We start from the raw sequence: 15369 nt of genomic DNA, 5'->3' as shown, positions 1-15369 counted from the left end.
ACTGCAACATGGCTCCCGCTCTTTTTCTCTAGCAAAGAGAAAAAGAACAAAGGACAATAGTCCCACTTCACGGAACACAGGAACACAAACATCCTGTCTCCGTCACATCCCATTCTGTGGAGTCAAAACATACACCGTCATGGGATAGACATGGGAATTCTAACACATCTGTCATGTATGATCTTGTTGAGACCTCTGCTTTGCAGGGGCTTGGACAAGGGTCACTTTCAACTCTACGGTTCTGTGATTCTATAATTCTATGTAATTTAGTTGCTGTTTTTAACTAGTTTCTTTTTATTATTTTGTATTTTATAATGTTATTTTTAAATGTTAGAAGCTGCCTTCAATCTAACTTGGGAGAAAAGCAATACACCCACCCACCCACCCACCATGTTTTAATGTACAAATATACATATAACATGATTTAAAGATCTGTAATATAAATGAGCAATGAAAATTATCAATTAATCATCATAAATAATACAAAGTCAAATTCTTTCTTTCGGGTTTCTTCACAATAGCCTAATAATCCATAATTAAGTAAACATTTAAGAGGCCTTACCCAAAGCTGAAAGATGAGCAAATGTGATTTCATTTTCTTTAGCTGAAGAGCATTATCTTAGTTTCTTTTTAATTAAGCAGAATTATGTGTTGAATATTAAGCATGTGCGATGTTGTAGAATTTATTTTGCAGTTTTAGGGGGCTGTGTTAGTGGTATGGGAAGCTTCCAGAAAATTGCATTAACTTCCAAGGTTGTTTATGGATTATTGCATGAAAGATGATAAGGATTTACAGCTGTTGTGGTAGAGAAGGACCACAAAAATTGACTGCCTGAACTGATGTGCTTTATCAGGAAATAATCTATTTTGTTAGGTTCTAAATATCCATGTCATCTCATAATCATAGTCCAGAATTCCCTCAAAAGGGAGATGCGAGGAGGTGGAGTCATATTCACTGCACAGCCCAATTCACTGTGAAGATGCTTACGTTTCAAGCCTTAAATGGCTTGGGACCCAAACACTGGGAAGAATGCCTCTTCCTATATCATTTTATCTGTGAATTAAGAATCTTAACTACCGTATTTTGCGCCCCATAGGACGCTCCGGCCCATAGGACGCACCTAGTTTTTTTGGGGGGAAATAAAGAATTTTTTTTTATTCCCCCCCCCCAGGTGCGGGGCTGGAAGAACCAGGTCGGGGAACAGCGGGAAGGCGCGCTCTGCCTCCCCGCTGTCCCCCGAGCTTGTGGGGCTGGCTATGGGGAGAAGTGCGCTGATCCCGGGACTGCAGGCAGCTCTGCGCGGCCATCGGGAACGGGGTGGGACTTCGTGCCCGGCTCCTGGTGGCCGCGCAGAGCTGCGCTGATCCCGGGACTGCAGGCAGCTCTGCGCGGCCATCGGGAACGGGGTGGGACTTCGCGCCCCGCTCCTGGTGACCGCGCAGAGCTGCGCTGAGCCCGGGACTGCAGGCAGCTCTGCGCAACCCTCGGAGCCGGTCTACCGAGGGTTGCGCAGAGCTTCCTGAAGTCTGGAGAGCGAGCGGGGTCGGTGCGCACTGACCCCTCTCGCTCTCCAGGCTTCAGCGAAAGCCTGCATTCGCCCCATAGGACGCACACACATTTCCCCTTCATTTTTGGAGGGGGAAAAGTGCGTCCTATAAGGCGAAAAATACGGTACATTAGTCAAAAACCGTTTTGAATTTATTATAAACATGCAACACTAGATGGTTCCAAAGAGCAAAAATAAAAATAAAAATCTAAGGAATTTATACATAGCTTTTTAAACATTTTGTTATAACAATTTAATTTCTGACTTATTTATAGCATTTCCCCCCTGTATTCAGAACCACTCTGAGGGCCTTCTACAGGTGTTGTCACTTTCTGGAGTGTGTTAATGCTTGCATATAGGAGAGGAGCTTTTCTGTGGTGGTGCCACAACTTACAATTGCCCTTTCTAGAGAAGCTTAGTGAGTGTCAACATTACTATCTTTTCAGTGCCTGGTTAACAGAACAGTACTAACTGTAGGAAGCTGGCGTAAATTGTGCCAGTTGAGCTGAGGTGAAAGAGTTATGCCAGTATAGCAACATTTGATGCTGTAGAGCAGTGATGGCCAAACTTGGCCCTCCAGCTGTTTTGAGACTACAATTCCCATCACCCCTGACCACTGGTCCTGTTAGCTAGGGATGATGGGAGTTGTAGTCCCAAAACAGCTGGACGGCCAAGTTTGGCCATCATTGCTGTAGAGAATAGCTATGGCTGAGCCCTGGCTCAGCTGAGGAAGCCCAAAATCCGTTGAATCCAAACAGCAGGTGTTGGGCTTGGATTGTGCTGTAAGACTTCCTTGTTTGCTCAGGCATTTTAAAGGGGCCACATTCATTTGATTTTACCTTGTCTTTAAGTTTTTATACTTTTATGGTGGGCTACATTTTGCTTCTATGGCTTTTTAATATTGTTCCCACCCCTGATATCTTTGGATGAAGGACATTTTGGATTTTTCCCAAAGGAAAGAAAGAAAACCGGGAAACCTGAAAGATCTTGGAAACTTTGAGATGAATAGTGGAATTTCAGATGATTTGAGATTTAGGCTGAATCATTCATAGGCAAACTCGGCCCTCCAGATGTTTTGGGACTACAACTCCCATCACCCCTAACTAACAGGACCAGTGGTCAGGGATGATGGGAGTTGTAGTCTCAAAACATCAGGCAGGCCGAGTTTGCCTATGCCTGGGCTAAATCCTCTGTGTAGATATATATCATTTAGGTACTTCTGAACTATTCTGGCAACTCCATTTATGTTTTATACTTCTGTTCTGCATGTAACGGTTCCTTAAAAGAGAATGTACCTTCCATGAATCTGTGAACAGAGAGCGAGAGATGCACACTGCATTAAAGGTTAGGTCTCATAGTTGAGGAGAAACTAATAACCATTACTCAATCACACAGAAAAAGGGAAATGTTAGCTACCTTAGCTCTTAGTGTTAAGGTCCTACTAACTTGAAAGCATCCCTATGAGAAACATTTTGCAGTCTGTCAAACCCCTGAGAAACCATTCTCAGCAACAAAATTCCGAAAAGAGAATATGACATTCAGAGGTCAGGGGTGGGGGGCAAGAAAGAGAATGGTGTCCAGCCTGAGCTTCCTGTTTTTGACCTTCTGGCCTACCGTAGTTTGAAAGTGGGCCACCACCATTTAGTGTAGGCTCTCTAAGTAGGGTCTGGCTATCTTCACATCAGGGCTCATCAAATGAGTTTGTTTGTGGAGGACAAAATTGTCTTGAGTGCAAAAATACATAGTTCATTGTGTTGTGGGAAATAGCCTCCCCAAAGAAGCTCCCTTTCTGTGCCTTTTCTGTTATTAGTCATTGTAATTAGATTTCTTACCTTATCTTCACCATGAGGTCCCAGGGTAGATTTAAAAAATACACTGTTAAAATCAGTTAAAACAAATTAAGGCCTTTCAAATGCTTTTTTTTGTTAACCCAGGTGTTCTAACTGTGTCCTACATCTGGGCTGAAAATTATTTTATGCTGCTTCTATGCAAGGAAGGTGGGGTTTTTTTGGGTGTGTGTGTGTTAATTATTACTGTGTTTTAAAAATATTTTGTGTAAGCTGGCCAGTGTTTCCTGAGGGCGTGCTTAATAATAATAATAATAATAATAGAAAGTGGTATTCACACATTGAACAAAAAATGAGTTAACACGTGAGTATATTTCTGAATGAATCATTTTCTTGCTTTATTGGGTTGCCTGAATGTCTTCCTATAAAGGCAACTTTTTCCAAATTTAATATTTCAAAACAACATTTTAATTATTCCTGCTTGAAATCCTGAATGCAAATGCTGAGTGTAAAGGGAAATAAGCACATTTCTCTACGGTTAATTGCCTTTATTCATTCAGAATCTCTTTCCTGAGAGGTCAGGGAACAAAATGCTTTTTCAGAAACAATTATCGCAACAGGTGATAAAGACTAGATGTTGAGGCTATTCTAATCCCACATGCCTTTTGGGGGTGGGGGAGGCGAATTCTACCGGCCATTATGGGTTGAAGGGAACTTTGCAGAATGATTAAGCATGATGCTCAGAGAAGTGAGTCAGCTCTGCATGATGTGAGCAGACATTAGAGAGACGGATAAAAGTGAAGGGGGATGAAAGCCTAAGTCTTTTAAGCTTTTGTTATGTGTTAGTAATTTACTAAGGAATAAAAATTTGGTCAGGTTTTTTTTTTAATATATAAAGTCATATCCACGCAACCAGACTCATAACTATTACACAAAGATCGTCATAAAGCTTGAAGCGTGGGAATCCTGATAGACTTACTCTATTTAAACCATTTAATGAACAAAATGCTAGAAAATCTGACAATGTAAAGAGAGCACACTCATTCAATCAGTGCAATGACTTTGTGCCATGCAACAGAACTTCTCCTCTCCCCATATCCCCCCTGAACCTGATCCAGGGCTTGCCCCAACTCTGTGGAGCAGGGCCCAAGGTGTGGAAACAGAAATCCTTTCGCTAACAGAACAAGTGCATTGGTTGACGTACGTGATCCAGAGTTAGTGTGAGTCGATGAGGCACTTATTAAAAAAAAAGAGAGTTTAAAGTGGGGATTTGATAATGTTAGACAAATATCTTGGTTGGTCCTCCTTCGATATACGATTGGATTCTCTGAGGAAACCTGATGTGCAAGATCAGGAAAGGGCAGGGCTTCTTTTCAGTCAGAATTTACAGGAAATCAGTTCCAGCTTCTCTCAGTTGGGCACCGTTGCCATTATAAGAGAACAAAGGATGCATTTGTAGTGAGTTCTGGCACCTCTTTTTCTAGAATAAAGCACTGGAAAAGGGACTTTAAAAACTGCATTCCTGCAGTAGATTTCACACAAGAAAGGGCCATAGGAAAATTCAGTTGAAATTGGTTTACTTTGAAGTATTTATGTTTTAGGATCAGGAGCATGTCAGAAGCACTTCAAATGTGATGGATTCCTGCTTCTTCTGTTTGGAAATTGGTTACAAGAAGTAGAGCCCACAGTTTGTCATAATCATATGGGTACAAACAGCAAAATGCCACATGTGAGTCCCCCACCACACACCATGATTTATATCAGGTGTGGGGAACCTTTAATTTTCCAGTTGTTGCTGAACTACACTTCCAACCATTGGCCATGCTTGGTGGGGCTGCTGGGAGTTGTAGTTTGAAACATCTAGGTTCCCCACATTTGGTGTACACCCAACCTGGTGTTCTCCAGGTACTTTATACTACAGCAGGGGCTGATGGAAGTTGTAGTTCAAAGCATCAGAAGGGCACCAGGTTGGAAAAGTCTGGTCTTTGTGCTCATTTACTTACAGAAGTGCTATCCACACGTCTCAGGTTTTTAATTACTCCACACTTCAATAATGGCCTTAATATTACACTTCAAATACATATACCTTGGTAGTCAAACAGCTTGGCTCCCGAACAAATTGGCTCCCGAATGCTGCAAACCCGGAAGTGAGCGTTCCGGTTTGTGAACGTTTTTTGGAAGCCAAACGTCCAATGCGGTTGAGTGCAGGAAGCTCCTGCAGCCAATCAGAAGCCACACCTTGGTTTTCAAACCATTTTGGGAGTCGAATGGACTCCTGGAATGGATTAAATTTGAGAACCAAGGTACCACTGTAATAAAATTTGTCAGCCAAACTGAGACTACTGTACAAGCCTCCATGAGCACTGGCCAGCTGAATACATCCAGTACTTTCCTTTTAAAATATTTTAAAATGAGACTGCTTGTCTTAATTAACAGGGCAATCTTTTGCATGTCTGCTCAGAAGTACAGTGGTACCTCAGGTTACAGACACTTCATGTTACAGACACTTCAGGTTACAGACTCCGCTAACCCAGAAATAGTACCTCAGGTTAAGAACTTTGTTTCAGGATGAGAACAGAAATCGCACGGCGGCAGTGGGAGGCCCCATTAGCTAAAGTGGTGTCTCAGGTTAAGAACAGTTTCAGGTTAAGAACGGACCTCCAGAATGAATTAAGTTCTTAACCTGAGGTACCACTGTAAGTCCCACTGAGTTCAGTAGGACTCACTCCCAGGTAAGTGTGTATATAGGATTGCAGCCTAAATGTCCTATCTTTTCTATACAGTATTGTTATAATCACCATTCATTATCATCACCATTGTTGTTATTATTTCTAATACAGATGAATAAACAAGAAACCTGCAGTTTGAAGTTCAACCTCTGGGTTTTCATCAGGGGCTCCGTTCGTATTTTGCTTTGGTGGTGGCTGGCAGAGTCGATGATTCACTTTATGTATATACATGCCATCTGCAGCAGTCCTTCACATCTGGAAGCAGTGACCTACTGGACCCTAGGTTAGTGCCTGTCTATTGGTTTTATGCAGTAAACCAGTGAGATCTGCAGTGTATTGTTCCTCCTAAGAGAAGTGCATCTGTTTCAGGTTTCTGCTGCTTGCAGGCTCCCTGTAGGCAATATCCTGTTCTCGCAGTGGCCAACCAGATGCCTACAGGCAGCTTGTAAGCAGCAAAGGTTCAGCAAATGTCCTTTGGCCTGATCCAGCAGGACTCTTATTTTGTTTTTAATGTACGGGTGCTTCCAACGGCTGTTAAAAACAAAGCCTGTTTTCTCAGCCTTTCCCCAGCTTGGTTATTAGCCCATTTTAGATATTGTGTCTAAACCTGACAATGTTCATTGGCTGTTGTTGAATTTATTTAGGTTTTATGAATATTTTAATTCATATCATACATACATGTACACACACACACACACACACACACACTGCTGTTGATGACATCCATCTGTCTCAAGAAACATGGAGTTGTGCCTCCAAGGGTGAAGTCAAACTGCTGCAGCACCAAAGTGACCTCCCAAGGTGCAAGCCTGGTCAGTGTGTATGGAGGTCTTGGGCTGCCCAGATGATGAAGCCCCCCTCTCAGCCTTGCAGATGTGGTCCAAAGGGAACACCCTCCCACCAGATGTCAAAGAGAGCAACAACTACCAGATTTGTAGAAGACATCTGAAGGCAGCCCTGTTTAGGGAAGCTTTTAATGTTTGATGTATTACAGTATTTTAATATTTTTTGGAAGCCGCCCAGAGTGGCTGGGGAAGCCCAGCCAGATGGGTGGGGTATAAATAAATTTAAATAATAATAATAATAATAATAATAATAATAATAATAATAATAATAATAATAATAATAATAATAATATTATTATCAAAGCAATATGTTTGGTACCAGCTTGGCTGCAAGACCTGCTGGAAGGAGGCATAGAAGGCACCATCCAACCGTCTTAGAATCAGAGTTTCCCTTCTCCTAGATGGGCTACCTTCCCAGGTTGATAAGCCCCATCTGCCCCTCACTTCCTTCTACAGCACATACAGAAACTGCCCTCTTGACCATTAGACCCAGTGTTGGTCACATTTGCTTAATCTGTCCATAATTCACCGATGGCTTGAGACCTATTGGCTACCCTCACACACACATATATATGTTATATTAACATTTTAGTGTTGAATTTCATTCTGCTTCAAGATATTTGGGGGCAAAGCGATGACTTAAATAATAATAAATGAATGATTTGAGGTTGTGGTAGGCTCATGGAGCTTTCATAGCCCGTGGGGCTACCTTGTTATCTTCAGTCCTGGGGAAAAGCTGGCCTTTCTGGCGCCATGTGCAGATTGGAGCAGCATGGAACTGTGGCTTACAGCCATTTGATAATAACTTTGGCCCAAACCTGCTCTCTCCCTGCCAGTGTGTTATATCCATTTTGGCCAGCCTGACCCATGGTCTTGGGTGCTGGCAGGCGAAACAGTCACAAATGGCATGGGGACGCTGTGTTTTTTTGAAATAGCTCCTTACGCTAATCCTTTTGAAAATACCCGAAAGGAGAGAATTTGCTGGTTTGGAGGGGTTTGCTGGCAACTCTACCAACACTGTGACATACATAAGCGAGGAAGCTGCAGTTCATCTTGCACCTCAGGCAGGAATAACAAGTCCTAGAACGTTGCCCACACAAAGAGACATGTTTTTCTCTACAGCTTTATTAGGAGTTCATGAAATTCAGAACTGATGATTAATGTTCAAATAAGGATACCATTCAGTAAGCTAAATAAGGTCTAGTTGCTGGCACATTTCATGTTTAAATGACAGAAAATTAATAACTGATGGAATATATTCAGCCTTATTCTTTTACCGGTAAATTGAGAGACCAAATATAGGGAACCCATGCTCTTTTGAGTTCCACACATCTGGACTCAATACAATAAAGAAGAAATTGATACGACGTGGAACAAGCAGCATTGTGAAATCGATTGCCGCCAAGTTCGTTTAATGCAATCGGTGTCAGATCTCGATAACCGCAAATTAATCTTGACCAGGTGATTGGAAATGAGATGCATGGTCATATGGTGGATTTTTGAAATTGATGGTGAATCAGGTGACCAATCAGGTGATCATTTGATAATGTAAGCTTAAGCTTGCTTTTTTTGTTTCTGGCGCTTAGAAAGAAAGAAAGAAACGAGAAGGGAAGGGAAGGGAAAATAGGGCATTCTAAAACAAGTCTAATGTTAATTAAATGTGGAAGGAATGCACAACTGTGGATGCTTACCTTTCTGCCCAGGCTTTCCCTGAGCCTCAAACTGCAAATAACAGAACAGAACAAGGAATGCTATTGTTGATCATACCCAACTTACACAAAGCTCTTTATATAGACCGGGTGTGAGGAACTGGATCTCGCTGGTGGACTGGATCCTTTCCTTCCTCATCATCTCATCCCCATGGGCAAAGTTTGACATTTGGGCAGAGCCACCCACCTGTCAATTACCTGATGTCACAAAGATGTCAGGTGACCCATATTTTGTCCATGCCGACGTTCAGTTGATCATGAGGACTTGCACCTGTACACAGAGTCAGTGAGCCCTGGTTCTAGCTCAGGTGGTCCCTAACACTAAATGTGATTCTTACTGAGATTCTGGCAGGGGTGCCAACTTGCCCCCCACATTGAGGGGGCCTGGCATCATGTGACCTGTCCCTCCTCACCTGGCAGGCCAGCACTCGCCCATCGGCAATGGGGGGCGCAGAGGGTGAAAACCCCACCTGGCAGGCAAGCCCTCATCTGTTGGTGGTGGGGAATGGTGGCCCCCTCAATATTGTGGGGGCTTGGCCCCCTGCCCATAAATATTGAGGGGGCTGAAGCCCCTTCTGCCCCCTATAGTTGGTGCCCCTGGATTCTGGGAAGGTTTGAAATGTATGGAACCATCTTTAGGCAGGATGAAGCTCAGCCTCATCTAGTATGAAAAGAAGCAATGACCAATTAGCAATGTAAACCTGAAGCCAGTGGAGATAGATAACATCATTAGTAAAAACAAAACAAAAATAAATACAAAAAATACAATCTGTGCAGCATTTGAGGATTAGACAGGAGGGTTGTATACTTTTGTAATGGTTCAGATCTCTGCTTAATCTGTTATTTTTGGAGGACTGAAACTGCATATGTTAAAACTAAGTCTTTTACGAGATGGGAGTGGGTGGCTCTTTGGTCTAAACCACCGAGCCTCTTGGGCTTGCTGATCGAAAAGTCGGCTGTTCAAATCCACGTGATGAGGTGAGTTCCCGTTGCTGTGTCCCTGCTCCTGCCAACCTAGCAGTTTGAAAGCACAGCGATGCAAGTAGATAAATAGGTACCACTCTGGCGGGAAGGTAAACGGCATTTCTGTGCACTCTGGCACTCGTCATGGTGTCCCATTGCTCCAGATGCAGTTTAGTCATGCTGGCCACATGACCTGGAAAGAAGAAGAAGAGTTTGGATTTGATATCCCGCTTTATCACTACCCTAAGGAGTCTCAAAGCGGCTAACAACCTCCTTTCCCTTCCTCCCCCACAACAAATACTCTGTGAGGTGAGTAAGACTGAGAGACTTCACAGAAGTGTGACTAGCCCAAGGTCACCCAGTAGCTGCATGTGGAGGGGCAGGGAAGCAAACCCAGTTCACCAGATTACGAGTCTACCACTCTTAACCACTACACCACACCGGAAAGCTGTCTGCGGACAAACGCCGGCTCCCTTGCCCTGAAAGCAAGATGAGTGCCACACCCCATAGTCCCCTTTGACTGGTCTTAACCGTCCAGAGGTCCTTTCTTCTTCTTCTTCAAAATATAATAAATTGAAAACAACCACATGGAATCTGGAGGGTTTCTTTGTGGTGAGAGCAGTATCTATTTTTCATGTGAAGCCTGTGTGTTCATCAGTTTCATAGAATCATAGAGTTGGAAGGGATCCCGAGGGTCATCCCAATATTTTAAAAATGCAAATGGCATCAATCAAGGGTGTGTGATTACTATTGGGATTGGAACTGGAGGGAAGGGGAAACTTAACCCTTTCTTTCTGTGCTGTGGTCTTGAGGAAGGTACTTCCTCTGATATTGCTATTTTCATTTGCACCACTGATGGGTCTCCTTTTAATGCAGAGAGCACCTTCAGAGGTAGAAGTCTCCTCAGGACCACAGAAGCAATGCGTTAAATCCCTTCAATTTACAGGACTCCTGGAAGCCATTGTGATTATTCAGGATCGGCCACTCTGCCTGCTGCAATCCTGATATTGATGAACATGCCCGGGTGATGCTATTTGCATTTTAAAATACCTTCACATAACATTAAAAGACTCATTTTACATCCATCTTGTGTGGTCCTCACCCTTTTCAGCATAGTGTTTAATAAAACAGGGGCGGGCACACAGGATTGTGTTAAGGAATAATTGAGCTGATATATGTGAACTGCTTTGCACACTGTCATGTGCTCTATAATTGCTAAATTTTATTGCTGTTTAATTTATTATTGTCAAATTAAAACTGGAGCTTGATTCGGATTGTGTCTAAGAATACTATCTGTAGCTGGTGTCTTTTAATTTGTTGTCTAATAATCCAGAAGATAAAGTGAGAATTGGGTGAGTTCAGGTTTAAAGCTTCCAGTGTTTTGTTTTTGAACATATTAGTGTCTGTGCATTCATCTACATACTAATGGAAAGTCAACAAAGGAATCTGTTTTGCTGCTGTTTGGGGCTTTTTGGTGTGGTATCATTATTCTACAAGATAAGGAGGAGGAAGCGAAATATTTGGCATCTTGCATTTGAAAACAGACAATACAAAATATAATTTAGGGTGCTTAATGAGATGTTCCTCCCCAAACAAGGGGCAAGTGAGGACTTCATAAAAAGTATTAATAGGAATATATATATATATATTTTAAAAAGCCCTCCAGCAGGTGAAAAGTAGCTATCCATGCAGAACATTTTAAAGTCTGTAACAACTGTTGAATAGTCCATGGCTTGGTGCTTGTTTTTCTCAAGCCTTTTGAGATTATCTTGACTGGAGAGAAAAAACTGCAGTGTTTTCTGTGCTCTTGGTTTAAGCTCCTCTTTACTGGCAGACAACTCATCCTTGGATTCAGTTCAGGAATGGGCTTGGTGAACAAAGTTGTTTTCCTGAAATAACTACAAAAAGTGTTGTTGTTGTTTTTTATGCCAAATTCAGAAACCCTTCCACTACAACCAGATTAAATTTCCAAGAAGCATTCAAAGGATATCCAGAATGCCCATTATTACAAAGATGTAATAATATCAATACTAAACAGCTGAAGCCCAGAGGATAGATCAAGGGGAGGCATCAATAAACTGTCTTTAGCTATGTTGCATTCTGTTTGTGATGCGACAGATTTCAAGACTGAAGATCCATATAAAGAATGCTGTTACAAGCTATCTTTCTCATCTTTTGTCTAGTCTGTATCCTCTAAATAAGTGGAAGGTTGCTGAGGGTGTATTTGTCATGATGTGAAGGAGTACTAGCACCGCGGAGGCAGTAGGAAAGAAGATTGCATATCTTGATGATACTTCTTTCAAGACTTTCCTCACTCTTTGAAGCCAATTCAGATTGGTGGTTTATTATGTAGGATGTACGGTATGTTCAGGGATTCAAAAACCCCGTAACCTATTCTGCCTTTAATAGTTGGATCTGGCAACAGCCTCCTGGGATGCTGTGGGCAGAAAACTTTCCCTGACTTTCAGACAGTTAGGCACTGTGACCTTTTTTTTTTTTTAATGTACTTGTACAGTGGTGCCTCGCAAGACGAAATTAATTCGTTCCGCAAGTCTCTTCGTCTTGCGAGTTTTTCGTCTTGCGATGCACGGTTTCCCATAGGAATGCATTGAAAATCAATTAATGCGTTCCTAGGGAAACCGCCTTCAGACCAGGTCCGGGGACAGTCTGTCCCCGGACCTCTTCTGAAGGCTGGGGGGGGGGGGACAAGGGCTTTTCTTCCCACCCCCAGCATTTTAAAAAACCCCGGGACAGCGGAGGACTTCTCCGCTGTCCGGGGCGATTTAAAAGCCCCTGGGAAGGCAGGCAGGGGGGACAAAGACTTTCGCCCCCCGCCTGCCTTCAGAAGGTGTTCCCGCCCCACCGCCCGGCTTCGGAGCAGCGTTCCGAAGCCCGGCGGCGGCGGGAGGAGGCGTTCCCGCCCCACCGCCCGGCTTCAGAGGAGGTCCGAGGACAGTGGGGAAGACGCGCTGCGCTTCCCCGCTGTCCCGGATATTTCCCTATGGGCTGTCGTCTTGCGAAGCCAGCCCATAGGGAAATTTGTCTTGCGAAGCGCCTCCAAAACGGAAAACCCTTTCGTCTAGTGGGTTTTCCGTATTGCGAGGCGTTCGTCTTGCGAGGTACCACTGTATTTAGTTTCCCTCTTGAAAAAGGGCTCTAGCCTGAAGCGTGTTGGGCTTGATATAGTTTTCCATGCACTTTCTAGATTCTTCCATGAATAGGGCTTGGTGCCTCCCATCTTCTTTTGGGAGGTCATCGCAAAAGGAAACATTGGATCCCACCCCAGACACTGACCCATGATTTAAAGAAAATTTACTTGCTTTTCATTGTTTATCAAAATGTGTTTCCCTCTCTCCTCCTGCATTTGAGGGAAGGAGCTTCCAGTATGTGTTTTTTGAAAGGAAAAAATTAGCTTTGAAAGACACACAGCAAAAATTACTCCTTCCTTTTTTCTTTCAAGGTTGGATTTGGAAGAGCGACCCATAGTGATAAAGGAAAACTCAGTCATAAAATCACAAGTCTATACTCACTTTTCAAAAGAGGATACACGACAAAGAGGCTCACAGTACTATAAACTAGAGAGGGGGTGAATCAGTCGATTCCAGTTTTTCTCAGTTACTCATTTTTTTCAGGCTTAAGTTCAGCTTTACACTTTTTACATTGCTACCCTCTGCTCTTTTGTGAGGAGTGTGTGTGTGTGTATAAATTTTATTAATAAATGAATAACCATGCAAATTCATTCTTCCTCATGAAACTCGGTGTCAGCATTTTAGTGCAAAATTTTCCTCACACATTCCTGCAAGCAAATTCCCTTAATACGGGTGTATTTTTGTATGATATTTCCACTCATATGTGCACACTTTGACTAGTGAATGCATTTCTGCGCAGGTTGCTTGTGAACACAATGGGAGCTCGCTTATTTATTTACGTATTTATTGCATTTCTATCCTACCTATCCAAGGAGCTCAAGGTGATGTACATTCTGTTTGCCCTACAATTCCTGCAAACAGCTGTGTGAGACAGGTGAGGCTGAGACTAGATCAAGGTTACCCAGTGAGCTTAAGGGCTGCGTGGGGATTTGAATCCTGATCCAGCTACAGCATTTTAGCAGCTTGAGCTAGGCTGGTTAGTTCCCTTCCTGCTGGAGTCCAGAGTGCCTCATGGGCTTGAAGCAGGCCCAATTCTACCTCATGCACTTGGCCGTGGAGCTCCCTTTCTTTCTTTCTTTCTTTCTTTCCCAGTTGCAAGAGGAGAACTCTCAACAGCAGTTTTTATCCCAGTAAGCCTCTTTCTAATGTCAGGTCGCTTTTCTTACCAGGGGCACCTAGATAACGCTTATCAAGGCTGTTTAAAGTTGAAAGGATATCTGAGGATGCGTCTTTCGCTATACAAACGCTTCCCATCCATTTAGCTCCCCTGAGGAGGCCCTGCTTTCAGATACCATCTATCAATTGTGTGAAATCAGTCAGTGAAATTCCTTCCCCAGGAAGCCTGCCTGAGCTTGACAGTTACGGGCCTCTGGAAGGAACTGGAAACACTACTCTATTTAGGTCTCAATCCTCCACACCTGGGATAAGCTTCGCTGAACACAGTGGCGCTTCTCTGCAAGGTTACTCGTTTGACTGTATTAAAGTGTGGTGCTTCGTGATTATTTTGCTCTTTAGGCTTTCATCTCTTTTCATAATTGTTGAGTTGCATCTTGCAAAAGTGACATTAGCCGTCTTGGCTTTCCTGCGAAAAGGGGGGAAACGCTCTTTCAAATGAACAAATAAAAAGATACCTTGTGGTGAGAGGGATTGGATTTGTCCAGGGAAGGGAAATACGGCAAAGTTTTGTTCGCAGTAAACATCTGCCCCGTATCTTTTCCTGGACATATCAGTACTGTTTTAGCGTCAGAAGCAGCTGTTTTCAGCTGGCAGCTTAGCAGGGCTAGCCTAGCTGCATCAAAAAGGATATGGTTTCCAGACACCCCGTTATATTGGAAACGAAGCAGCTTGTTAAGCCCTGGCTCATAATCTTTTACTCGCTTCTGCCGATCGATTGAAGCAGTGCATAGAATATTCTCTTTTGAGAGGAGCATCTCTGGTACTAACACAAAGATGACTCAAGCAGGTGTGCCAACAGCCACTTGCTAAATAAGGATGGTTGGAATTGTAAGTAAATTATTTAAGGGCCAATGCTCTTGTTTTTAACGGTGCTTGTTATGGTGGCTGCTGCTGCTGCATGTATTGCAGGAGAACTCTCTGGAGAGAAAACATTAACATGGAAACCTTCAGAATAGCTATCTATGCACACCTACATGTAAGGAGATGTACGTTTTCCAATGTAGTTTGGTTATTGGCCTTGATGCTAAATGCAGAACTGGCCCAAGGAGGTTTGGTGCTTGAGGCAGAAAATCCAAAGGGATGACCTCAAAGTAAAAAAATAGGATCATTTGGTAAATAATTAACGATTAACTATTTCGTGCCACAGATTTCCTTCCCGAGGTCATGAGCTCAGTTTGCCTAATTCCAGGACCAGCCCTGAATAAACTAGAATTGTGGTTTGATTTTTTGTAGTGACCTTTTCGTGCCCAGAAAGTGAATGATGGGAAACAGTTAGCACAAGAACTTTCACTTTTATCATGCGCATGCTTTTGAGAAATGAACAGGAGAATGAATAGTAGAATCTTCTAGCCAAATACAGTGAGAGCCCCAGTTCATGGATTACAAAATATATTTGGAGTCTTTCACGTATATCTAACCCTTTAGAATATGCTACAGCCGGGGGTGGGGGGTGGGACGGGACAG

The 15369-nt window shown here is 43.0% G+C and overlaps 1 protein-coding gene across 7 annotated transcripts in view; it reads left to right on the top strand.

Moving 5' to 3' along the window:
• HHAT (hedgehog acyltransferase) overlaps positions 1–15369 on the top strand; it is a 569735-nt gene that overhangs the window by 29463 nt on the left and 524903 nt on the right. For all 7 annotated transcript variants that reach the window (XR_014523561.1, XR_014523562.1, XM_083494583.1 and 4 more), the window contains exon 7: positions 6175–6346. Coding sequence is in view for 5 of the 7 variants with exons in the window: in XM_083494583.1 (XP_083350709.1) it covers positions 6175–6346 (172 nt within the window). In the remaining 2 variants the exon portion in view is untranslated. The remainder of the gene's footprint in view (positions 1–6174; positions 6347–15369) is intronic.

Source organism: Podarcis liolepis (genome assembly GCF_965112155.1).
Source record: "Podarcis liolepis genome assembly, chromosome: 3".
Lineage (NCBI taxonomy): Eukaryota > Metazoa > Chordata > Lepidosauria > Squamata > Lacertidae > Podarcis > Podarcis liolepis.
This window is presented reverse-complemented; position numbering and strand designations above follow the sequence as displayed.